General features: G+C 39.6%; 1 protein-coding gene across 2 annotated transcripts in view; it reads left to right on the top strand.

Annotated features, from left to right (window-relative positions):
• Positions 1–27966, top strand: part of Slc25a21 (solute carrier family 25 (mitochondrial oxodicarboxylate carrier), member 21) — a 484839-nt gene that overhangs the window by 323201 nt on the left and 133672 nt on the right. For both annotated transcript variants that reach the window (NM_172577.3, NM_001167976.1), the window contains one exon: positions 16162–16245. In NM_172577.3, the coding sequence (NP_766165.2) occupies positions 16162–16245 (84 nt within the window). The remainder of the gene's footprint in view (positions 1–16161; positions 16246–27966) is intronic.

Here is a 27966-nt window from a genome sequence, read left to right as displayed (position 1 = left end):
GGAACATGGATGCCTGGAGGGAATCAGTCTACAAGGAAGACACAGGGAGAGTATAATGTTGACTTCCACGTTAGTAAAATCAAACCCAAGTAGCCACAAACACACTGATTTTCAGTGATTTAACACAGTATATGACCCACACAATGATCGGCGCAGGTTAGTCTGAGTAACAGGATTTCTTCTGTACCATGTAGTTTTCAGTCCAGTGTCTTCACATCTTGTGGTTCTGCACTCAATAGAACTTCCAAGCAGATGACATGGTCTAGATATAAGATGCACCCTCTAAGATAAATCTTTCAGGCTGTCTTAGTCAGGGTTTCTATTCCTGCACAAACATCATGACCAAGAAACAAGTTGGGGAGGAAAGGGTTGATTTGGCTTACACTTCCATACTGCTGTTTATCACCAAGGATGTCAGGACTGGAACTCAAGCAGGTCAGGAAGCAGGAGCTGATGCAGAGGCCATGGAGGGATGTTCTTTACTGGCTTGCTTCCCCTGGCTTGCTCAGCCTGCTCTCTTATAGAACCAAGACTACCAGCCCAGAGATGGTCCCACCCACAAGGGGCCTTTCCCCTTTGATCACTAATTGAGAAAATGCCTTACAGTTGTATCTCATGGAGGCATTTCCTCAACTGAAGCGGCTTTCTCTGTCATAACTCCAGCTGTGTCAAGTTGACACAAAACTAGCCAGTACACAGGCAAAACAGAAAAAATACTAATGAAGCTCCACTCAATTTTATTGAAAGCCTCAGTCCAAAATTGACACATGACACTTTGGCTTATTCTACCAATAGGGCCAGTCACATGACCTAGCCATAGGGCCAGTCACATGACCTAGCCATAGGGCCAGTCACATGACCTAGCCATAGGGCCAGTCACATGACCTAGTCACACACTTGCTTATATAGAGAACAGGATGTGCTTTGGATTAGGTAGTTGTCTTTAGTTGACTAAATACACATAGACATGCATAGCACACACACATACAGAAGGGAGAGTGAGGGGAGTGGGAAGGGGGAAGGGAGGTTTCTTTGTTTTGTTTTGTTTTTTATCAATTCTGCCATAGATCATAGATCCTGGTGTTATTCCATATCAGTCTTAGGTTTCAGAGACAACCTCGTTATGTCTTCTTGTTACACACTAAACAACCATTTTATCCCCCGTGATTGACACTGAGACTGTTGGCCTTATCAGCCAAGACCCTTGGTTAAGGAAAGTCCCAATAGAATAAATTACCTACTTATGTTGTCAAACTTCTAGAAGGTTTAAAATTTGAGATTCAGGATATCTTTCACTATCTTATTTGAATACCAAAACATGGTATTACTAATTCTATGCATATTATGTCAAATTTTTTTTAAATCACTCTCAGAAATTGCATGGTTTTTGTTTACATTTGTTTATATTTGCTATTATTATTATTATTATTATTATTCTTTTGTGAGGGGAGGAGGAGAGGTGCTGTGATTGGAGGTATGGTGTGTTTGTTTGTTAGTGTGAGTATGCCCACATATTATTGCTAGTGGCATGTGCACGGGAACATGTGGAGGAGGATAGATGTTAATTAGAGATGTCTTCCTCCATTGCTGTCTACCTTCATTTTTGGAACATTGTCTCCAACAGAACTTGAGGCTTAGAGGTTGCTTAAGTCAGGCCAAGGAGCTTCAGTGATCTGATGCCTGGCCCTACATCCACAGCTGCCACCACAACACTGGTATTACAGGGACAGGTTTCCATACCTGTGTTTTATGTGGCATCTGGAGGTTCAAACTCAGGTCCCCATAATTTAATGGCAAGCCCTTCACTGTCTGAGCCATATCTCCAGCCCTTGCGTTTATTTTTAATCCTTACAAAATTGTATGCTCTTGTTTTAATTATTATTATTAACGTGTTTTAATTATTGTGGTAGTCAAAACCCAGCACAATGCAAGCAATACTTGTAAGAAACATATTTCTTCAACAAAAACCAACCAACCAAACAAACAAAAATCTATAAAATCTGATTACTTTCATTTCCCAAAGTGCAAAAGATAAACTTGGAAAAGACTTTGAACAACAAGCGTCTATTAAGACATTTCATATAAACAGAGTTTAGTTATATGGAAAAGAAATCTTCAGGAATGTTCCTTTTTCAGTCAAAATTATTATTTCAGACCCCTTCTGGGTAGATGTAGCTACAGTGAGAAAAATGATAAGGCCTAGAAATTAAAGAAACAACTCTTACTGGATAACTGTACTTAGGAAGCACTTGACAGGTGGCAAAGAAAAGAAATTGCTGAAATTAAATAGATTGCCAATAAAACAAATGATTAATCCAAGAAGCTACAGCAATTAGAGTGTCATTTTTTTTAAAGAGGCCTTTGATGTAGCACCTTCAAATATTTGAAAAGGATTTCTTTTGGGCAAAATGAAAGTGGCCAGAAAGATGGACAAAGTATGGTGGTGAAACCATACTCACTTCAGGTGTGCCCATGGAAGATAATAGACAAGGAATAGGTGCCAATAGCCAAACAGAAAAATGACTGAGAAAGTCATCCCTTGCAGAGTTAAGATCCAGTACGTAAACAAGTTTCTCTTCTAGCTGAATCCCTTTCACCAAGATTGCATCGCTGATCCAGATAAGTAACCACCTTGTTTGGCAGTTTGTTGTCTTCCAAATTACTCAACCACTGAATTCTGTATATGTGAGCACCCAGAGGAGTATTGAGAGACAAGGTACCTTGTTTTCTCATCTATTACCCATGTCCCAATCTAGTCTCCATCTACATCAGATGGCTGTAAATGATACTAGCCAGAAATACCGGATTTAGGCATAAACAAAAGAATAAAGTCAGAAATGTACGTCATCTTCCAGGGGTGGAGAGTGAATCTCTTCTATATGCAGAAATAAGATGTAATAGTTTGAATTGTCAACCTAACACAACGCAGGATCATTGGGGAAGAGAGTCTCCCTGAGGTAGTATTGGTTAGCTCAAGCTAGTCTTGAGCATGTCTGTGTGGAATTGTCTTGATCACATTGAGGTGGGAGGAACCCTTGCCTCGTTCCCTAGGTGAGGGATTCTGACCTATATAAAAGTGTAAAAGTAGAGAGTAGGCAGGCACTTATTTGTTTGTTTGATTGTTTATTATTGCTTTTTACTATAAATGTGACTAATTGAAAAAGAAAATAAACACGTTTCTTTGGGCCAGTCTTCCTGTAGAACATTCTCTTGCCATCACGTAGAGTTGTAGATACAGTGGCTTCACCATTGGAGGGACTCAGCTTTGTCTGTGTTTCATTTAAAAAACTGTGTACAAGAGAATGAAAACGGAAGGGAGCCCATGCCAACTCTCTTATAAATCACATCAAGATCTGTAGGAGATTTCAGAGCTTGAGGCTGCAGATGTCCAGTCATTTTTGCCAGGACTTGACCTAACACTCATGAGACGCATGAGCTTCCTGGTTTCAGAAGGTGTAGTGGCTTTTATCTGAAGAAACACACAGGAACAGAATTCACAACACAACCACAGGAACAGAGAAGGAACTATTTAGGCATGTTAGATATGCCCTGTGCTATCAGCCTTATCTGCTCTATGAGTTATAAACTAGATCTAAATTAGGGCTTGTTCGACTTCAAGGGGCCATGGAACACTTTACAAAGTCTTTGGAGTGGAGGGATTCAGAAGGGATCAGAGTGTGCAACAGCAGACCTTCTTCCCAAATGGAGGACAGATGGAGCCACCATAGGTGTATTACCTGGTGTCTCCACCAGAACCTACGGGCAGCAGTATTTGTAAGGGAGCATCAGGTGGCTGGCTTTTCCTTCCTTTTGTCACAGCTCAATCTAGACAAAGTTCAAACCCAGCCAGAGGCCGCATACCTCTGGCATAGAACAAAGAAACAAACCACATGCCATAATGATCTCTGTACATACAAAAGTCTGTTTCAAAGGCCAGACAGTAATGGCCGTGGACTTGACTCATGAGATGCCCCCTCCTGAGCCCTCACTAAAATCCAGGGCCAAACTGTGTTTTCTGGTCCTTGGCCCATTTCTGATTTCAAGTGATGGAATAAAACATACCACAGGAATGGGCACAGGAGACAGGGATTGGGAGAGCCTGAAGTGAGCAGGGGGTGTGGTTTAGAGGCAGATATGCTAATATCCGAGAAATCCTTCCCTCTCAGTAGAAGAATACAGAGAAGGCATTGCACAGTAAACAAGGAATCAGAGAAGTTCCATGAGGCCATTAGTGTGAGGCCTCCTCTGCTTAAGCCTAGCCAAGACAGAGAAGAACACAGCAGGATGTGGTAGCACACACCTGCAATCCTGGCATTTGATAGGCTGAGGCATGACAATCAACAGTTTGAGGCCAACCTGATCTAGAGAACAGGAGTTTCCTCAGAAACAATAAGCAAGTTGAAACAAAGAAACAGCAACAAAAGACATAGCTGGCCCTGAGAACCCTGTGTTGGGTTCCTTGTCCTACAGGGAAGGCAAACAAAAGCATTACTAACAAGGGTAGCTTGCCTGATATTAATGCTTTCACATTACATATTTGTCCCTGCTAGGAGTGTCAATTTTTCAGGTCAATAATCTAGCTAAGATGAGTAGAACATTTGGTTGTCCTGTTCATCACTGACATTCAGTAAATTTTACTTTGCTTGAATTCATACAAACTTCTCTATTAAGGAGTATAGTTTGTTCTTTGTTACCTGTAAAGAGAGAGATGAAACTTCCATCTATCTAGTCTTCCATCCAGACTTCCCGCTCGTTAGCACAGTGTGGGATGAGGACAGCTTTGGTGGACGTATGAACGCATCCCAACAGAAGCAGAAGCAGATGCTTTACCCCTCACGTGTTCATTGTAGATGGGTCCCATTGCTAATGGATGTTCTCTTCTGTTCAGCACTCAGTATTCTAGAACTTAGGTTGCCCAAGATCTCCAATCATCTGGATTCTAATTTGTAACACAATCATCCAGATTTTACTTTGTAACACAGACTTGGTTTTAAAGGTAATTATGCTGTAATATGCAAAGTTATGTAAAAGTTGCTAATAACAGTAAGAGCTCTGTTCTGAGCTTTATAAAATCAAATGACTTGAACGGCCTTACAGTGTTTCGTTGCTTGCCAAAGTGCCTACCTGTAATACTGCCAAACTATGAGTGGCCTTTCATTAAGCATCTATTTAACTAGTGAAACACAGTTTCCTATACATGTTCTACAGACAGGTTAGGCCTGCTCCTGAGTAAAATTAATTCCTGAGTCCCTTGAATTGCTAGAGTTTAGAACATTTAAAGTAGCCTTTAACTTGATACTTGAAACTGATAAAACCTCACCCTTTTGAATAGGGCTGTTTTGAACATAAGTTCATAAAATAGTAGAATATTCATTATGAAAATAGTTTAACTAGGGAAAAATAGTATGTGTGCAAAAGAAAAGGGTAGGGGAAGAGAAAGGAGGGGATAGGAGGTGAGGGTTTGGGGAGGGAAGAGAACAAGAGATGAGGAGAGTTCAATAGTTGCTGTTGGCCTTGACAGTGTTCTCCAGGCACACACTAGAGATCCATACACTTGGAAATAATTAAAAATATTCAATAGAAGCTAGATATGCAGATGTTTTGTTATGTTGTAATACTGGTCCACTCAGCTAGAAGGATCACAAATGTCTCTGTTCTTTAAGCATAACTTCATCTAAACCTCCCTACAAGGACGTCCATCCACCCATCCCACCTCACTGTGACAAGTTCTTCCTCCACCCATAGTCTCACATCCTGCCACATGAGGAAGCAGATTAAATGAACAGGGTCTTGGAAGGCTGCTTTTTTCACCGTACTATTGGGAATCCAGCTGTAAGATCAATATCAGGTAGATGATGTACAAGTCCCATTATCTTCTTCTTACCTGAGAGGAGCGGTTGCATTGGCCACTCACTGACCAGGGGATATATTCATAGTATAGAACCCAAGGGACCTGCTCCCTCTAAGTCTGACACACTTAAGACCCAAGTTAGTACTCTTGTTTTGTTTTTCAAGTGATTATAAGCACACACTACAAGAAAACTGAAATTAAAGGACACTCTATTATCAGAAAACTTATTTTAAATTGCACTAAAAGCTGAAAGGGATGTATGTATAAGCATTGATGGATATTTCTTCATGACTTGAGGTCCTGTTCACCTATAAAGTGCCTTTTCTCTCATTTGAAATGATCACAATGTACGCAAATCTTAGTGACCCATGGGGTCAACCTTGATTAAAATAAAATAAAATAATAAAATTTTCATTGTGGTATGTCTCAGCCCAAGCACACAACTTTAACCCAAGACCTTCTGTTTATTATAAATAAACAGTCATTGTGGTGTGGCTCAGCCCTAGTACACACTTTTAATCCAAGACTTTTAATGTAAACAAGTAGTTGTGGTGTGGCTTAGTCCCATCACACACCTCTAACCCAAGGGCGAAATAAAGTCAACCCTAGGTCAAGGGGCGGAGCAAGCAACCAGCTGACAGGAAGTGAACATAAGTAAGCAGAAAGGAGGGACAGAGTTGAAGGGCATTTAAGACAGAGTGGAGACGGAGTTTTTCCTTCTGGGACCCTGGTGGAGTAGGAAGGTCAGCTGGGTGCTTTCTCTGCCTCTCTGAGCTTGCAGGTTTTCACCAAGCATCTGGTTCCTAAGTCTTCATTGGTAAAATTGAATTGCTGGGATTTTTGTTTTTAAAACAATTTTCTCCTCTATGATAAGCACATTTTCTTCCTGATTTGCCAACTTTAACATCTCCCCTGCAGGAGTTTCTTTCCAACATCCATGCTCAAGAATGCAAAGAACACACTTGCTCTTTAATACATCTTCTCTGATAGACTTTCTTATCAATGCTAAATAAACCATACCATGGACTCATTTGATCCATTCTAATAAAATGCAGTAATCTCTCAGGTCTCTGACTCTGTGTTCTCTGACTCTTTGTCTCACTGACTCTGGCTCAGGGTCTCTAGTGTATAATTAGTTTCCACAAAATGGCTCAGTTCCCAGAGCCAGTGAGGGGTTCCGGCAGATTTGACCACATTTTAATTCTGTTCTGGAAAACTTTTATGGTAGCCAGAAACCAAGTCTCATCTTGAACTGTAGCAAGCTAAATCTAACACCTAAGGACGGTAGCTCTCTGTAGTCAAGTAGACTGTAGTAGCAGTGATGCTAGAAAAAAGCTTACATACAGGGAGGGAGACAGGAAGGACAGGCAGAAAAAGGATATGACCAGCTTTTTGTGGAGGTGGGTGTTAGCGAATTATTTTTTGGAATATGGGGAAGCTCTGAAATGCATTAAGTATGATAAGTTTAATATTTGATGACTGAAGTTAATGCAGCCTCCTCTATTTTTGTTACCTTTCTAGTAAATTCTATTTCTGATCTCTTTTCCCTCATTCTTAAGCACGAGCTGGTTACATGCTAAGTAACTATTGCAATGGCTAGCCTAGATCAACATACTTGTAAGAATGCTGAGAGGGACACATCTGGGTGAAATTATCTGTTGGCATTAATTATGAGGTCTGATTAAATGTGTGTGTGTGTGTGTGTGTGTGTGTGTGTGTGTGTGTGTGTGTGTACATATGTACACTCAGACTGGCCACACTACAACCTGATTTTAAGCATAGTTTTGTTTCGATTTTGTGTTTTGTTGTTGTTGTTTTGATGTGGCATATGTCCTACAAAACAAAATAATTGAAATTCATGCTGGTGAAGCCTTCATTTAATTGAGACCAGTTTATGCCTAGAGCACTTTAATTATACAGCCATGTTAATTAGTCTATTTTATTATTTGTGGCTTAGCATTATTAGATTAGGTCGTAATCTCTAGCGATCATTTGCCTTTGAGTTGTTAACTAGCATGTTGTCATTAAACTAAGTTTTAGAATTAGATCATCAATGCTCTTAGTCATACTCACGAAACCACATAAACAATTGGAAAAATTGGTGCCCGGTGGTACAGTGAACCTTATCACAGTTTATTTTTGCGATATAAGATATTTCCATAGGATCTAAATTAGAAATGCCTTATAATGATGCAAAATAGTCAAAAAAGGGAAATAATATACTTCACTACACTAAGAGACACTGAGTAGATGTTTATTGTAACAAAATGTGTGGTTGGCAAGAAATGAACCATTTATAGGATACCTAACTTACTGTTAATTATAAATTGTAAAATATACAGCTACAACATATCAGCCTTTAACTGTTTCTGGCTCCTGTGAAGAGCTACAGGTAGACATACTTAGGATCACAGAAAATTACTTAAAATATAATGAGTCTATTAGGACTGATCTGATTTTTTAGAGAGATAATTTTTTTGAAGCTCTGTTTTTTAAAGTGTTCCAAATTACATGACACAGAGAGTTTTCTTTGCTTTTGAAGCTTTGCCAAAATGCCACGGCCTTATCTGTAGTAATTATCTAGGCCAACAAGTGCCCCGGGTTACATATTTTTTTCAAATTATAAACAGTTTTATAATAACAGAGAAATGGATTGGTCTCATTCAGCTTTGCAGATTCTAAGCCAAACCATAGCCCAGTGCACCTGTGTGTACTAAAGACATATGAGACAGGCATAACGGCGTGGCAGACGGAAAAGAAGAAAAGGACTAACCGACAACTGGGAGCATTCTCCCTTCTCAACGTTTTAGAACAATGCATAGCCAAATATGTATGGGCATAGCTTTTGTGTGCCAGTCGTCAATCACCACTCAGCCAGAGTACAACACTGCTGGACCTGCTAGCTTTACTTTAGAGTGTTACCTGATGTCAGGCTGCGACCAAGAGTCCAGTGAGCACATGCAATGCCTAGATCCCAGGTGAACCAAACTCCAACTCTCTAGTGGACACACATGCCAAGCTGTTTTAGAGTCAATTACTAACATTGAGTCTCTGTTCCCTAATGCTTCTTCTATTCCAGAAGACAGAATTCATCAACCATTCATCTTTGCTTCCCTAAAACTCTTACCTCTTACCCCTCTACAGATGGAAAATCTCTGTTAGTTTTAAGGCCATACTCTATATCCATCCTACATGGTTTAAAGACTCTTGAACTTTTTCAGTTTCCTAGACAAAGTTATATATAGTTTAGGTTATGATACTTATTCTAAAGTAAAACAAAATATTCTTAACTAGAGTTTCAAAAAAATATCACATAGTGACTTAACAATTGAAAAGTAAGGTATGGATGTAGATGAGTGTTTGGAGGATGCTATTCTCTGGGCTTACAAAAGATTCAGAGAATGGTTTGGGCAGGCACATATGCCATGGTGCCTGTCAGCACCTACACACATGAGCACGGAAATGCATAAATAAATGTAATTAAAGATGAAGAGAACCATCTTTTAGAAATCATTCTGAGTACCCGACCACCTGCATGACAATTTTGCAAGGATGGTGAGTGTGGGTCCCCAAAGTATGTCTCTCCACAGGAAGGGAGCATGTCATCTGTCATCAAGTGATTTTTCAGGACCGAGGAAAGGAGTGCATTTGGTGGGAAACTGTCTAACTCTATGCAGTATAGGGCCTTTCCCCAAATGTGAGGTAGATACATATAAATACGTTTCAAAGCCTCTGACATGCCTTTGCCTGTTTGGTCTGACTTTGGCGGTGTTCATCCAATGAGCAAGAAAGCAAACATACTCTGTAAGAGCAACATCTTATTTCAGTAAGGTTGACTAATTACAGTGACTTAAAATCTTTATTTAATCTTCCCATAGTTATCCTTTTAATGTGTTCTGTAATTGCAAACCCTTTGGTCTGTTAATCTCTGATTCATTAGTGGGCTCCTTAAGTGTTTATTAAGAAGCTCATGTAATATTCTGGTAATTACTAATAATCTCTGTTCATAGCACATTTACAAAGATCTCTGCAGGGAGTTGCATTAGGGCTCATCAGCACATAACAGGCTGCAGATCCTATTAGCAGTATTGCATTCCTGAGAAGTAGAGAGGACGTATACAGTAGCACAGAATGTCCTTTCTCTCTCTGACCAAGAAACTCCAAAATTAAATATGACTGTTGTTCTTCCTCCAAAATTCAGTATTCCCCTGCTGTCTGATGTTCTGTTGTTTCACTGAGGAGAAAGGCAGACCGGGATTGCGTTACACATCACTAGAATTATAACTGGGGATGCCTAGTCTGTGTCTCCAGTGTGCCTCATCTCCTTTGACTCAAGGGTGCAATTACTGTATGGGCTAATGCGTTGTGGTGGCATACAGTGCCATTGAAGGAGAACAAAGTGCCACTTAGAGCTTTGGTACCCAGGATTTCTGCATCCCCACCCTGAACAAAGCCAACCCTTGCCACCCCCTTCTTAGAAGCAAAATCCCTTTAATAGAGGACAAGCTTTGACAGACAACACTTCAAAGTAAAAGTGATGATAAGCAGAGTTTGGTGTGAATGGTTTCTGAAGGCCAGGTCCAATGAGAAAGAGGAGAAGAAAGAACACTAACTGTTAAGTTAGAAGGTGACCTCTCGGAGGTGATACCAGAAATCAACACTGGTTATCACTCAAATCTAACTGGGTTTGGCAACTGTGCAGAGAGATGACTCACAACAGCTTTTGCCCCCAAATTTTCTTCAGCCCCTCCTCCGCAAATGCTCACCAAATAACCTCATTAAAAAGTATTCTGGGAGCTAATGACGTGGCTCACTGGGTCATCTCCAGGCCTGAGCATCTGAGTCTGATCCCCTGGAGCCACACAGTGAAAGAAGAGACCAGACTTCCGCAAGCTGTCCTCTGACCTCTGCATGAAGGCAGGTACATGCACATGTAAACACATACATCCATTACACACACACAATTTAAAAAGTTAAAAGCAAAAACAAAACCCCAAATTAAAATGAATAAAACTTGAAACAGAGCGTGTACCGTGCAGATATACATGCATTGCTTGGAGATAACTCCACCCCTTTATCAGTCCAAATCTTTGCAGTTAGATGCTATATATTCTCACAAAGATATAAATATATAATGTATACATCCTGCAACCTTTAATCCTTTGGGAATGAGACACTGCACAAATCTGACAATATTTCTGCACACATTTTGACATTTTTAAACAGTTTCACCCTGAGTCTTTCAAGACAGCAAAGCCATTTCACTTCTCATTGACATCTTTCTTATGGCTGTGTCTCAGAAGTACTCTAACGTGCTGAAGCATTGCATCTCACTGTCTCCTTAAAACTTGCAAGAGTTTTAAATGGCTCTTTCCAAACACGAGTCTAAGAGAGTGGGGCCTGCACAACCATTTCTTGAGTCTGTGAAATCAAAGGCACTACCATGCATCAGGTGGCTTGTATGTGGACATTGCGAGGCCCTTCCTGGCCCTGGTGGTTACTACAGTAACTTGCTTAGTACCGCTGGAGCAGATGCTAGGGCCCATTGCTCCACAAGCAATCTTGCACAGGCAGGCCCTATGGCTGACGGCTCACCTTGGCTCCTTTGCAGAGCTCTAAAGGTTTGAGCCATGTTCCTTTCCATTGTGTTTGATTCTGAGTGGATGTTAGGCCCCGATCTCAAATGTACTGTCCAGTCTGTGTTTTTGGCAACAACCATTCTTTCTACTAAATGGAGTTACTTGGATGGAGAGTCCACATGTGACCAAACTATGCTTATAAAAACAATAGAGAGGTCCAAGTTTTTCTTCTCAACAAAAGTGAGAGAGAAAGAAAGTCATCTTTGCATCTTGAGAGTTGTATTACTTACTCAAGAATTGTGTCCCAAAGCATAAAGAGAATTTATCAGCACACAATACAGCTTGGAAAATGCTGAGATTATGCAGAAAGGAAGAAGGAAATTGCTGTTTTACATGACTGCATTGTAATTATATCAACTTAAAACAGCTTCCTTAGAACTGATAGCTCTCTCATCAGAGTAAGTCATATGTCATGGAGCTAAAAATCACCAATGTTCCTGTGCAGAGTACAGCATACTGTCCCTGAGATGTAAGTAGGAGAGGTGTTGCTCTCTGACTTTGGTGTGTCTGGCCTCTGACTGCTTCTGTCTGCAGAGTAGAAAGTGCTCTGAGCCTTGCTGTTCACTGCGCCCTCCCTCCTCTGCATTGCTCATGCAGTGCAGCTGTGGTCATTTGGCCTCTGTGTCTCCTGCCTGCCAAGAACTCGGGATCATTCATTAGACCACCAGCTTCTCATGAAGCACTCCCAACCATCCCACTGACCACTGGTGAGTCCCTGCTCTGAAATGGGACTAAGAATCAGTGAGTGAGGTTCAGTCCAAAGACATCAGTTCCTTGTCTTCCCTTTCTGCAAAGTACTGTCTTTTGTCAGTAACAGTCAACCCCCAGGAAGTTCATCTTCAGTATCAGGAGAGTGAATGACTGGCCTCCCAAAACACCATTTCTAGGCATTGTTATTTGCATTGATATCATCTCTTTACCTGTCCCCTTCACCTAACCACACGTTTCTAAAAGACAGAACCATGTCTAAAATACAGAGCATACACCCTAAAGAGTGGATAGGACATAGTAGTACATGTGACACAATAATGCCCAGTAACTCACATTAATTGAATGTAAAATGGATTGCAATTGTTACTTTTAATTCTGGAAAAGAAAAAGGGATTTCACCTAGGTAGTAAAGTGCCTATACTTCTACGATATCTGTAGTTATCTATATCTTAAACAAAGCTGCAGTTTCTTAACCTCGGCGTCAACAAGAGGTTAAAATCGACCAGAATTTGGATGTGCCCTTATTGGCCCATACTCTGACTCATAGTTCTGTCTAAAAGCAGGGTTACCCATCTGTAAGGTGGCCACCCAGAGAGCTGAAATGCTTAGCTACAGAGCTGAAGAAAGATAAATGCTCTCTGCAGGGCCTTGACCTTTTCTCTCTTGAGTACTCCCCATCACCACCCCCATAAGCCTGATTAGGTCTGCATGCATCCTGAGCAAACCACCTGTGCTAGCAGAGTGTGTGGTGTCTTCCTGAAGGAAACGGGGCAGGCTGCAATGCTTCCCTCATTTCTCCATTAGGAGGCACAGCTTTCCCTTAGTGGCCTTTGTTCCTCTCCCCACCTGGCCTGCTTTCCACTAGTTGGTTCTATTTCCCTTTTGAATCCCTCGAGGACCAACTCAAACCCTTTCCTTTTCCTGAATCTCGTGCTGAGCCTTTGCAGAGAGCAGTAATCCCACCTCCAGTCCCAGCCTGGAGCACCTGGACCACATGATACCCGAGCTACTTAACATTTCAGGTGTTTGAGGTGAGCAGGGACTCTTAAAATTTTAGTTCGGTTTTCTTGCATTTCTTTCTTATACTTGTTAAAAGTGGACATAATGTGCAGAATAATTGTGAACATCCTGTTTCGTGTGGCACACGTTAAGAAAAAACTTGCCAGATTAGAAGAAAAGCATCAACAAAAGAACGTGACTGAGGTAAAAATTTATTTAGTGGATTATTGCTACAGATATTGTGAGAAATACATATGTAATATAATGGTTTTTACAATAAATGAATATGTTGTAAGTGATTCTCAATAGAAGAGTCTCATTTCTCAACTGAACTGCGAAAACTTTTAAGTATCAGCACTGAACTCAGGCTACAAATGTGCAAATGTGAAGATAGGGATGCTTATTTGCATAAGAGCCAAAATCATATTTTGACATTTGGTCTCTATGCTTCAGGTTATTTGTTGTACAAACCTATATATAATTCTCCTATTGCATTGATTTCTGTGGAGTGTTAAACTATTTTAAAACACGAAGTTATCTCATCTACATGCTATAGTCCAGAAATGTCCAAACCATCAAAGTGTGTTCTTATAATAGACAAACCTCTTACTGAGTGTTTCAAGCCAGTGGTATATACACGCAGATGTGCCTCTGCATCTTAAACAGCCTGAGTAAGCCAGCTGTTTGAGCTCATACTCTTCTGATAAGTTCTATATAATTTAGTTTTTGTGTATGCATGTGTGCTCGTGTGTGTGTGTGTTCATGTATTCCTATATATGTAGGAGCACATATATGTGCAGAATCACATGTGCATGTGCAAATGAAGGCCAGGGAAAACCTTGAATGTCGTTCCTCAAGTTCAGTCTGCCTTGATTTTTCAAGGCAGGGTTTTTCACTAGTTTTGGGCTTACTAAGGAGGTGAGAGTGGTTGCCCAGTAAGCCACAGGAATCCTAGCACCTCTCCAGTGCTAGAAATCCAAGTGAGTACTACCATGCCTGGCTTTTTCACATGGGTCCTGGGGATTGAAGGTGGGTTCTTAAGATTTCACAGCAAGGGATTTATAGGCTGAGCTATCTGCACAGCTCTGCACAATTTAAATTTAAGAATGTAGTTCTTGCTTAGAAACTAAGCTTCTAAACTGATTGTGCCAGTGTAGCTGCAACTTTGACTAAAAGCTCCACACAATTAAGAAGAATATGACATTTTAAAGTTTAACAGTAGTCAGCCCACTGTTGTGGAGTATTACTTTCTGGGTTAAAGATGAGCAGAACGTGTTAAAACATTAACCAAAAATGAGTTAAAGACAAAAGAAACTACCCCAAATTCACACATGTCTGCTGCCTCTGCATTCTGGCAAGTGCATCATATGGAGGTTCATACAGCCTTCACAACTGTTCTCTACTCTACAGTCCCATTTAAACCACCCTGTCACCCAATGAATACTATTAGTTTAGGGATTTGTTTGTGCCAGGAACTTTCCTGGGAGATTCAACTGACACATCCCTAAATAGATACAACCTTGCTCCCCCAAATGATCAACTTTCCACTTTATAGAACCCAGGTAATTTCAGCTTTACTTCAGTTGCCCAATGAGTTCAAGCAGCATGAAGCATCCACTCATGTCTGAGATGAGTCTGGGTTTTCAGCATATTCCCCCAGGAACTAGAACTTCAAAGAACAGAAGAAGAAGAAGAAGAAGAAGAAGAAGAAGAAGAAGAAGAAGAAGAAGAAGAAGAAGAGGAAGAGGAAGAGGAAGAGGAAGAGGAAGAGGAGGAGGAGGAGGAGGAGGAGGAGGAGGAGGAGGAGGAGGAGGAGGAGGAGGAGGAGGAGGAGGAGGAGAAGAAGAAGAGGAGGAGGAGGAGGAGGAGGAGGAGGAGGAGGAGGAGGAGGAGGAGGAGGAGGAGGAGGAGGAGGAGGAGGAGAAGAAGAAGAAGAAGAAGAAGAAGAAGAAGAAGAAGAAGAAGAAGAAGAAGAAGAAGAAGAAGAAGAAGAAGAAGAAGAAGAAGAGACTACCATAATGACAATAGTATGGAAAAATATTTTGAACTAGATAATATAAGGGGTAATTCTAAAAAGTAGCTACAAGGGGAAAAAAGGAAATAGATGGAATTGTGGCAAGAAGCAGAGGAGAGAGAATGACTTTGAAGCAGAGTTTAGGATAAAAAGATAAAATTGAGTGATGAACAGACTAAATAAACAGGAGAGTGTACTGAAAGTGGCATGTAGTAAAATGAACATTTATTATCACATCTTTAGAAATAAACCCGAGAACAAACACAAAGAAAAGGTAAGCTGTCATGTTGTTTCTGCACTACAGTGGAAGATAAACAATGATACCATGAAAACAGCAGATGACAGAGGACAGCTTTCAGAAATGGAGCCATCTTCCCTGAGCAACAGCCATGTGCAGACCAATGCACTTGTGCAGTGACCTTGCCACGGTGATGTCACGATGGTAAATTGTAGCCTGACATGCACCTGCAAGGCTACAAGCACCTGTCTGGCAGAATTAGTTCCAAGTTCACACTCAGAATCTAACTTGTATCAATCCCTCTGTCCTTCTAAACTTTGTATTAATACCCATTGTGGAACATTAATTAAGGCTTGTACTGTGTATTTTTTTTTACACACATCTTCAGATTATTCTTTCAGATGAAGACAATGTATTGTACCTGTGCATGATTTTCACACACACACAAATTCTAAATGCCTTGAGGTGTATATCCCTGGCTAAGAAACAGAAACCTGGGCTCTCATAAAGTACAAACTAATACCAATAAGGTAATAACAGAAATAAGGTAAAGGTTATAGAAGAACAATAAAGTAATAAAATCTATAGTAATGATGAAAATATTTTAAATTACTCGGGAAATACTACATTTTTAAAACTTTAAAAACAAGAAAAGTCAGCAACATTTTTAATGTGTGTTTTTTTCTGTTGTTGCTTGATTTCTTTCTAGGTTCCAGGTGCAGAGAAGTGTAACAGACCCACAAAGTTATAGAACTGTAAGAGGCAGCTTCCAGATGATCTTCCGAACAGAGGGGTATGTGATGTCGTCTGTACATGGTCTGTATGTTGATATGGTCATTTTAATGTACTTGCACTTGACAAATTTTCTTGTTTTCCATAGTTTGCTTTCCTGTCCTAGTCTTACTAGGGAAAACATTCTGAAAAGTGTGCCTTCCCATTTTTATAAAATAATTTCCTAATTTGAATGAAAATCAAATATGTGTATAGTAGAAACTACTATAAAGCTATGAAGTTTTCTTAATTGTATTATCTAAACTTAACAGCTATTTTTACTTTGGGACATAAATATAATACCCAATAATAGTTTAGGACTTAAATATAATATCATTCCTTCCTCTTTAGCCCACCTCCATTCCCTAGAGTCAGCCACTCATTCACAGAAACGCTTTCTATCAGGAATTCCTTAGTGACTGTCCTGGACTTAGAGTCATGTAGATATTTTTACTGGCCTTCCTGTCTCTTATTACCATCTCTCCAGACTTGTTCTTAGTCCTGTAGAAGCCTTCTTCCAGGAGTCCATTCCTAGTCCACTTTCATTGCCAGGAGACTCCACCTCTTGGTGCAGATCCCAGACTCCCTCTCCCATGGTCCCTCTCAGCCTTTCTTCCTAGTCCATCTCCAATCCCTTATCACTCTCAGACCTTCAGAAGCACTGTCTCTCTCTGGGACCACAAAGCCACCACATTTGCCTAGGATCCAAAGCAAGGAACAGACAATGCCCAGATACTGACCCCAAGAAGCACCTCAAATGATGTAACTCCGGATGCTTAGGCCCCTGGACAAAACACCAACACATCCGTGCCAAGACAATCTGCCTCCTCTAGAAGTCAGAAGCCTTATTGCAGCAGGCCCTGAGAAATGCAATTCAGCTGAAGCACAGAGAGGGACTTCAAAGATAGAGGCTATGAATATATTCAAGGACTTCAGGGAAGAATGGGTAAACCCCATAGTGAAGTCTGTGAAAGCTCAAAAAGTCAAAATAAGACATGAAAGCAGAATGGAACAAAGAAATAGAATCAATCACCAAAGAAAGCCCACCCTGAAATAAATCTGCAAAAATTAAGGGCGTCAAACACAAACCTCAGAAGTAAGACTCACTCAGGGATTATAAAGCATGGAAGAAAGAATCTCGGGGGGGGGGGGGGTGGAGGACAAGGTGAAAGAAACGGGTGCCTGGGTCAGAGAAAATAATGGATCTAGGAACCACAAAAAAAAGAGGAAACATGCAATGTTTATCTTTCTCTCTCTCTCTCTCTCTCTCTCTCTCTCTCTCTCTTTTTGTTGTTGTTGTTGTTTTGTTTTTTTTTTGTTTTTTTTTGTTGTTTTTTGGTTTTTGGTTTTTCGAGACAGGGTTTCTCTGTATAGCCCTGGCTGTCCTGGAACTCACTTTGTAGACCAGGCTGGCCTCGAACTCAGAAATCTGCCTGCCTCTGCCTCCCAAGTACTGGGATTAAAGGCGTGCGCCACCACCGCCCGGCTAATGTTTATCTTTCTGAGTGTGGGTCACTTCCCTCAGAACAGTTTTCTAGTTCCATTTACCTGCAGGTTCCATCACTTCATTTTCCCCTTGCAGCTGAATAGTACTTCACTTTCTAGATGGACCACATTTGCACTTACGTTTTTCTATTTTATAGCTATTGCAAACAGAGCAGCAGCAAATATGGCCACGCACATCTGTATAGAGGGATGAGGAGTCCTTTGGGAGTATGACAAAGAGTTCTGTAGCTGGGTCATGTGGTAGATGGATTTATAGCTTCTCAGGGGGTCGCCACAGTGACTTCCAGAGTCACTGCACCAGTGGTAAAGCGTAGGTCCCCTCCTTTCTCCATTTCCTCATCAGCATTTGTTATCAATTGTTGTCTTGATTTCAGTCACTCTGGGTTAAGGTGAGATCTACTGTGTGTGTGTGCACACACCCATGTGCACGTAAACCGCAGCCTGTGTGTAGCAATCAGAGGACCACTTGTGGAAGCTGGTTCTCTCTTTCTACCATGTAGATTCCAGGGATTGAACTTGGGCTGTCGGGACTGTCAGCAAGTGTCTCTACATCAGTGTCAGTTTAAATAGGATCACTATACATACTCTGAACTCCCCATGCAACTCTAGGAAGTAGAAGAGATAAAGGAACTAGGACTTAAGAGGTTAGCAACAAGTGTTAGGGATGTATTGGACGCAAAGCTAGATCTACTTAGGCTGAAAGCCCTGGCAGTTCACCATTGAATTCAATTCCTCATTTGTCAGGTGACACTTTCAATGCCATTTTGCTTGATTTTTATTTCAGTAAAAGCTCTATGATGGATATCTCGCCATGCCAACATAATTTATTTATCTGTGTACTATAGTTTATAAAATGAATTTCTTTGTGTTTTTTCCACATTTTCACTATTATAAACAACATACTCATTTATAGGCTTACATATTTTATATACCTATGAACCTGTAAGACCAATTGTTATGTACATTTTATTTTACATATACTAAGAAATTACTATTTTTGTATGGACTGGCATTGTGCCAGCAATATTTAAAAATTTTCATTTCTTCCCATTCTCCTAAAGTGGGACAATATGAATATTTGGGGAATCTGTCAGTGACATGCATCTCCTGTTCACCATCTGATACATAAAGAAATGAAGCCATATTAAATATTACTGGGGCTCAACACAGTTTTAAATCATTAGGGTCATTTCTTGCATGAATTAGTGGTTTGTAGCTTTTACCCATTTCTCGTGGATTAGTCCTTTTTTATTACTACTAACTTGTAGGAGGTTAGTATAGATTATATTATATACAAAATTCTTTGTTACATATATCAAAAGCTTTTTTGCTCATGTGACGTTTATCTTACAACTGTAATCTATTAGTAGTTTTAGAGTTTATGGTGTTCCATATCATGATTTTGGTGGCAATATATATCTTTCCTTTGAGCTGCATAACACACTAAAAAGAATTTAAAAAAATCACATTCTCAACTACAAGATAATAAAGTTTTTCTCTGCCATTTTATATTGACATTTTTAATTCATCCGGCAATTCTTGCTATAGTCTTGTGTATAAGCATTATATTTCATTATTAAATGATTAGTCAATTATCCAAATATCACCTGAAAGAAACCCACCCTTCATTTACTAAGAGTGGATTCTACACTCCAATTAACAAACTTGTATGTGCTCACTATCTTGGCTTTGGACACTGTTTCCATGTCCTGTTGTTTCCTTGCATTGTCCAACTGTGTGCAGGCATCATGCATTCTAACAATTTATCTCTGCCAGTACCATACTGTTTAAATTATTGTATCAGCAAAGAATTGGGGGACCATGTAAAAACAAGTTCTGTGGTATAAAGTTCAAATCCCTGTCATGGTGTGCAGAACTGTTACTAGCACATGGACCTTCCTCTTTAGGCTCATTTTCATACACAGATATGCTATAGGAAAAGCCAGCGGTGTGCAGGCTTCCCATCTCTCAATCGTAGAACTTTAGCATGTTGTCTTTCTGGAATTCCCAATCCATCTTCTTCATTCAATAATAGTAACTTCACATTTCACCACCCCTGACCACCTTTTCTCTGGCATATGCTAGATCGTTCTCCCTCCGTCCCCATATATATGCTGCATAAAATATGCCCTGTCTTGAGCATCCTAAACCCTCAAAATATGTTTCCCTAAAGGCCATTTCTCATTTAGCTTTGCATTCCCAATGCAGTGTTTGGTCTGAGGAGAGACAGTATAAGTCTACTAAACATGCGATTGGAAGTCCTCATAGCTATACTGCACTGCTGTAAATCAAACCGAGACAGTGAGTCATGCTGAGGGCCACACTCTGCGATGTGATAACAAGGAGCCAGACATTGCCAGTGTGCCTCTATTGATGACAAGGACTATAACTGGTGCCTGTCTTGTTCAATAGATATATAAAATTAAAGAAATCATAGCGTATTATTTAGTCACCAAGATGTCCCTTTACAGGAAGAGTCCTGTTAGCATTAGCAAGCTCTGTAAACTGTAATGGATATCTCTGAATTAGATACGGGTGATCCTTAGCCAGGCTCTTTACTTCATTTATGTTTTAGGGAAAACTGATGTCTCTGCTTTGATATCAAATAATACAGCAAATGCACAGTGTGTGTGGTCCCTGTAAAACAAAATTGGCCTTTTCCTATACTGTATATATAATTGCTTCTATAGCAAATTGGCATTTCTCTGCAGTGCCTGTAGATCTGGGCATGCTGTTGCCCAAAGATCAGAGGGCTCTGTTCTTAGAAATGGAAATATTTGTTAAATAAATAAAAAAAATTACAAAGGAAAAGGCAGCGTGTAGATTTTGATGCCCAACATGACCACTTAATAGCTTTAAACTAAATAAAGAGCAACAAACAAAACTGAATAAAAGAAAGCCTTTTAATATATACTGTTAATCTTTTCTTACGAAAAGTAAGAGATTTTTATCCCTTACTTGGTTTTTTGAGTGTACAGTGTTCTCAGGCATGGTTTCCATATTCTGGAGCGTAGAGGCCTGCTTGAGATCCAGGAGGAGAGCTCTGTTTCATTTGATGATCGCATTTCTCTAGGTTAAAGGTGGTGAAAGCTTAAAGACTAAAATCTTCATTTGCCTAGGTTCTGCACACCCATATTCCCTGTGTAGGCATAAAGAGGGGTCCTTACTATTCTTCTCAGCAAAGTGTCCAGATTTCGGCATGCTATAAAGAAGACCACGCTCAGACACTGCGGGCTCTGTTCCTTCTACTCTGCGTTTTCTTCTTAAACACATAGCTTGCGCTTTTACTAAAGATGTAGCTTTTTTTTATTCCAGATTTAAAGAGTCACTTAATTTAATTTTTTTAAGCTTTACAAGTGCCAGAAATTTTCATAGTTTGTAATTCTCATAACCTGCTTTCACCGGAGGGACTGCTGCATCTAATGCAAAAAGGGGAACTCAGAAAATGAATGTAAGAAAGAGATTTGTCCCTGTCACTGTGATTCTCTCTCTCTCTCTCTCTCTCTCTCTCTCTCTCTCTCTCTCTCTCTCTCTGGTCTCAGAAGTAAACTACCCAAATAGATCCATCTACTGTAATACAGTAATCCCAAAAGACAAAGGGCACCGCCAACTTAATTAGGGGCCTTTAAAGCCACTACGTTTCACATGCAAGCTTACCTGAACAGCTGTGCCTGGCATCCCTGTCTCTGTGTGTCCCTGCAGAAGGTGGTCCTCACGGGAGAAGATGCTATTTATTACTCCTCAGCCGAGCTGAGCCCTGCAGAAGGAAGCAGGAGGGGAGAGAGGAGGGCTGAAATGTTCCAATTCAGTAGAAAGAGGTGGGGATTATGTTGGTAAACTCAGGACAGTCTGCCCACCTCCACCCCTATTCTGCCATTGCTCTAGTGTCTATTCTTCCTGAAATAAAGAGAAAACTGGGAATTTAACAGAACTTAACTTATCCTTTTAGGACATGGAAAAGAGGACATGGAACAATCTGTAATGTCATCAGCATTGCACACAGTATACCAGGGTTTCTCATATGTTATTGTCAACACAGCCTATCAGCACATCATTTTGTATTTTTTCTGAGGTTACTGAAGATCGGGGAAGATAATGACCACGTCATAACTATGTTTTTTTCTATTATACTGTGTTGCTTTTCACTAAAAGACCACATTTTATTACTTATTGATTAGAAAGAAGATGATATAGAAATAGTAGGTATAAAGTTACAATTTTCGAGTAGCTATTGTATAATTTTTTGGCATTTCTGCTTTCAAATCACACAGCAATTTAAATCATCCTTTGTCTCTTCCTCAAGTGACTATGAAAGCCCCCAAAAAGTAGTCTATATTCAGTCAAGCAAATCTGGGTGATTTTGTGGCACCCCCTCAAGCCCCTGCAACTCAGGACTTAATCCAATCATGCCACATGCAGCCAAGGGCATAAGTTCGTGGTTTTTAGTCAGTCAGCTCTCATCTTGTACGATCCTTAGCTCTCTTATGACAGTAATTCTTGGGCATTGGTATGCTCAAGGCCGGTAACTAGGAAACAAGTAGGTCAGATTAAACTCAGCTTCAAATGAGAAACATGTTGATTGCTGGTGCCTTCCGAAATATGGTATTCTTCAGAAAGTATTGCTGTAGAAAATATGTGGTTGCGTTGGGGAGAGCATCGGAACTGTGTTTTGCTTTGCGATTTGTTTTCCGTAACCACTGATGCTGCACCAAATATCAGCTTACAATCAGAGCACTTGGTGATTATAATATTTTCTAGTTAAATGACATTTAAGGCCTCATTTTACGAGCTCCAGCATAATTGGCTAATTTGGTAAACTCCAGATGTGTGAGATAATGTGCCACTCATTTAAGTGCCTTTCAGACGGCATAAATGGCACAGCCCCAGGAGGTATAATCACTCCTTCTTGTTTTCATTAAGAAGAGGAGTGAGTGGCTGGTGACACAGACAAAGGAAGGAGGATTCTGCCAGTCTAAATCAACAACTTGGTAAGATTTGGAGGTTCTATTTTTCATCAGTGGACTCACACAAAGACCTTTGGCTAAAGTGTCTCAGTGAGTCTCCTTCTCAAAAAGTGGTTTGCTGAACCACTAACATGGCTCTCTAGCTGGCTCTCAAGCAGTCTTGGAAAAACAGATCTACTCAAGAAAGTGCCTTGAAACTGCCGCTCATCTCCTGTAAAGGGAACTCTTCCCAGAGCTGTGAATTGTAGTTCTGTTGGTAATCAATAGCTTTATCACCTAACAGGTCGCAGCTTCCCGAGGTCCATTAGTTGATGCTGCTGCTTTTCTCTTTTAAGAGAAATCAGCCCATCCATTCAGCATTGCTAAGCTAACCTAGAATAGGTGGCCTCCTCATCCTGTACCTAGACACGGCATCTGACTGTAGATCTCAAAATATAGCATCAAGCAGACTGAAGCCATTGACTTCTTCTGTTTCTTCTATTTGGAAAAGGAAGACAAGAGATGCTTAATTATGGATGACATAGATGCAGTGTTATCTTTCTTAAATGATCTCTGTTCCTTTGACAGATTGTGTGCATGTTTCTCAACATGATGTACTGAAGTATAAACAATTTGTCAAAGAAATACAGCTCATTGAAGAATGATAATGCATATGTATCATCCACAATTGAGCCTTATTGTCTGTCTTCTTTGATGTCCTCAGGGGATTGACACCAGGATAATTGACTCCAAGATGCCAGCAGTTATCCTACATAGGGATTTAACAACATAGGATTAAGGAGTTGATATTCGCTCTTCATTGCTGATCTCATGCCGTTCTGGAATAGTCTTTTGATACTGGCTTTGTTTATCACACATCTTCCAGATGGAAGAGGAAGGCTCAGACACTCTCCCTGCAGTATTGTTGTATTTACAACTGTAGTCTGGCCTCTGCCATTTATGAAATGTGTCCATGGGCATTACTACACCTGATACTCACAGGTAGACAGGTGAGAAAAGTAATTATAATTGTAGTTTTCTCACCCCTCAAGTATTTGTATATCTTGTGTCTACCCTTTTGAATATCTTAAGTCATCTTATTTTTATTTTTTTCTTTTTTTATTATTTAAATACATTTTATAATCAAACATTAATAATATTGAGTATTTTGAGAACCAAATAATGCATAAAATATTTGTTCAATTTTTATATTCATATCCTTTCATATCCTAAAAATATCATTAATGAACATTTAATACTATCAATAACTGAGGATCCTAGGTCTAATGTTGAATACTAAATTGTTTCAAAACATACAAAATATTTTTGGGGAATTAAGCATAGTATACAAGCATAAAATAATAACAATGAATCATTTAAAAATATATTCAAAAGCCCTTATATGATACCACCTGACATAGTGAGAGAGTATTTAAAATGCATTATATACCTGTGTATAATGTATAATTATAAGTTTACTTTTAAAAGATAATCAGTGTTTCTAGGAGAGAAATTATTTTATCAGTACATATATTTTTAAAATTTCAAAATAGCAAAAACTCTTTGAAGTTAAACATTAAGAAAATGCTGATTTCAAGCACAGTGAGAAAAATTATCAGTAATATTTCCATGATGTTTGTCAAACATGACTTTAATATTTTCAGCTACTAATATTCAACAAGCTGAAAAATTATTTTAAGATATATTTTATTGTTGTCTTCCTTTTCATTTCTGATTTTGTTAATTTGCATACTGTCTCTGTGCCCTCCTGTTAGTCTGGCTAAGGGTTTGTCTATCTTGTTGATTTTCTCAAAGAACCAGCTACTGGTTTTGTTGATTCTTTGTACAGCTTTTTGTTTTTTGTTTGTTTGTTTGTTTGTTTCTATTTGGTTGATTTCAGCCCTGAGTTTGATTATTTCCTGCTGTCTACTCCTCTTGCATGTATTTACTTCTTTTTGTTCTAGAGTTTTCAGGTGTGCGGTCAAGCTGCTAGTGTAAGTTCTCCAGTTTCTTTTTGGAGGCACTTAGACCTATGAGTTTTCCTCTTACCACTGCTTTTGTTGTATTCCATAAGTTTTGGTATGATGTGTCCTCATTTTCATTAAATTCTAAAAAGCCTTTAATCTTTTTCTTTATTTCTTCCTTGACCAAGTTATCGTTGAGTAGATCATTGCTCAGCTTCCATATGTATGTGTGCTTTCTGTTGTTTTTGTTGGTATTTAAGAACAGCCTTAGTCCTTGGTGATCTGATAGGGTGCACGGGATTATTTCAATCTTCTTGCATCTGTTGAGGGCTGTTTTGTGACTGATTATATGGTCAGTTTTGAAGAAGGTACCATGAGGTGCTGAGAAGAAGATATATCCTTTTGTTTTAGGATGAAATGTTCCATAAATATGTGTTATATTCATTTGGTTCATAACTTCTGTTAGTTTCACTGTGTCTCTGTTTAGTGTGCGTCCATTGCTGAGAGTGGGGTATTGAAGTTTCCCACTATTATTGTGTGAGGTGCAATGTGTGCTTTGAGCTTTAGCAAAGTTTCTTTTATGAATGGGGATGCCCTTGCATTTGAAGCATGTTCAGAATTGAGAGTTCATCTTGGTAGATTTTTCTTTTGACCTGTATGAAGTGTCCTTCCTTATCTTTTCTGATAATTTTTAGTTGAAAGTTGACTTTATTTGATATTAGAATGGCTACTCCATCTTGTTTCTTGGGACCATTTCCTTGGAAAATTGTTTTTCAACCAATTCCAACTCTGAGGTAGTGTCTGTCTTTGTCACTGAGGTGGGTTTCCTCTATGCAGCAAAATGTTGAGTCCTGTCTAGGTCTCCAGTCGTTAATATATGTCTTTTTATTGGGGAATTGAGTTCGTTGATGTTAAGAGATATTAAGGAAAAGGGATTGCTGCTTCCTGTTATTTTTATTGTTAGAGGTAGAATTATGTTTGTGTGGCTATCTTCTTTTGGATTTGTTGGAAGATGACTTCTTGCTTTTTTTCTAGGGTGTAGTTTCCCTCCTTGTGTTAGTGTTTTCCATCTATTTTCCTTTGTAAGACTGGATTTATGAAAAGATACTGTGTAAATTTGGTTCTGTCGTGGAATATCTTGTTTTCTCCATCTATAGTAATTGAAAGTTTTGCTGGGCATATTAGTGTGGGTTGACATTTGTGTTCTCTTAGGTTCTGTATGACATCTTCGCAGAATCTTCTGGCTATCATAGTCTCTGGTGAGAAGTCTGCTATAATTCTGATAGGTCTGCCTTTTATGTTACTTGACCTTTTTCCCCTACTGCTTTTAATATTCTTTTTTTGTTTTGGCATTTGGTGTTTTGATTATTATGTGACAAGAGAGATTTCTTTTCTGGTTCAGTCTATTTGGAGTTCTGTAGACTTTTTGTATGTTCATGGGCATCTCTTTCTTTAGATTAGGGAAATTTCTCCTATAATTTTGTTAAAGATATTTACTGGCCCTTTCAGTTGGAAATCTTCATTCTCTTTATGCCTATTATCCTTAGGTTTCATCTCTCATTGTGTCCTAGATTTCCTGGATGTTTTTGGGTTAGGAGCTTTTTGCTTTTTGCCTTTTTTTATTTTTATTTTTTATTTATTTATTTATTTATTTTTTACTATCGTATCAATGTCTTCTATGGTATCTTCCGCCCCCTGAGTATCTCTCTTTTATCTCTTGTATTCTGTTGGTGATGCTTGTGACTCCTGATCTCTTTCCTAGGTTTTCTAACTCCAGGTTTGTCTCCTTTTGTGATTTCTTTATTGTTTCTATTTCCAGTTTTAGATCTTGGATGGTTTTGTTCATTTCCTTCACCTATTATATTGTGTTTTCCTGTAATTCTTTAAGGGATTTTTCTGTTTCCTCTTTTCTGTTTTTTTCCCCCTAGCTGTTTACCTGTGTTCTTCTGTATTTCTTTAAGGCAGTCCTCTATCTTAAAGTCCTCTATCATCATCATGAGAAGTGATTTTAGATCAGAATCTTGCTTTTCCAGTATGATGGTGTATCCAGGGTTTGCTATGGTAGGAGAATTGGGTTCTGATGATGCCAACAGTAACCTTGGTTTCTGTTGCTTATGTCCTTATGCTTGCCTCCCGACAACTGATTATCTTTAGTGCTACCTGCCCTCACTATATCTGACTGGAGCCTTCCTTCCTGTGATCCTGACTGTGTCAGAACTCCTCAGAGTTCAGCTCTCTCTGTGATCCAGTGATCCTGAGATCCTGGGTATGTCACAGCTCCTAGAAGTCAAGCTGCCTCTGGGACCCTGAGATCCTTGTGTGACCAAGTTCCTGGGATCATGTAATCCTGTGAGCCTGTGTCCCTGGGTGTGTTAGAGTGCCTGCTTTCTCTGGTCGTCGTGGGACTGACTTTGGAGTTCTCCCCCAACATCTGCTCGACACTGGCCTAGACAGGAAAGAACTTGTGCCACTGGTCAGGTGGAGTTCCTGGGTGCCTGGGTCCAGCTGGTCCCAGTTACTCCCTGGTGTTGGGGCAGATGTTGTGTCCTCCTCACCTATGGTGCTATTAAGTCATCTTTTGATAACTTATAATATCAAGTATACTATAAATATGTTATACATGATTATGCTACATCATTTAAGAGAAAACAACCAAAGGAAAGTCTTTATTTATAATCAATACAAATATAGTGTGTCTTAGCATTACTATTCCTGTAATGAAACACCATGACCAAAAGCAAGTTGGGGAAGAAAGTTTATTTGGCTTCCAAATCATAATCCCTCTTTGAAAGAAGTCAGGACAGGAAATCAAACAGGACAGGAAATCAAACAGGACAGGCACCTAGAAGCAGAAGCTGGTGTAGAAGCCATGGGGAATGCTGCTTACTGGTTTGATTCTCCTGACTTGCTCAGTCTGCTTTCTTGTAGAACCCAGGACCACCAGCCCAAGAATGGCAACACCCAACATAGGCCGGACCCTCCCCCATCAGTCACCAATTAAGGAAATGCCTTACAGCCAGGTCTTATGGAGGCATTTTCTCAATTGAGGTTCCCTCCTTTCAGATAACTCTAGCTTGAGTCAAGCTGATGTAAAACTATCCCGAACACAGTATTTTTAGATTTTTGACCTATAGTTTATTGATTCCCTAGATGCAGAATTTGTACATATAGATGGCCAGTTGTAATCTCTTTTTCTAAAAAAAAAAGGTTATGTGGCTAACAATTTGAAGTTTTGGTTGGCCAGCAATTCAGTGTTGTGCATAATTGGAGAAAGGGTAAGAAGAAACAATATCTTTTTAAAACTCAATGACTTATTTCAATTTAAAAAAC

The sequence above is a fragment of the Mus musculus genome, chromosome 12, assembly GCF_000001635.26.
Source record: "Mus musculus strain C57BL/6J chromosome 12, GRCm38.p6 C57BL/6J".
Taxonomy (NCBI): Eukaryota; Metazoa; Chordata; class Mammalia; order Rodentia; family Muridae; genus Mus; species Mus musculus.
This window is presented reverse-complemented; position numbering and strand designations above follow the sequence as displayed.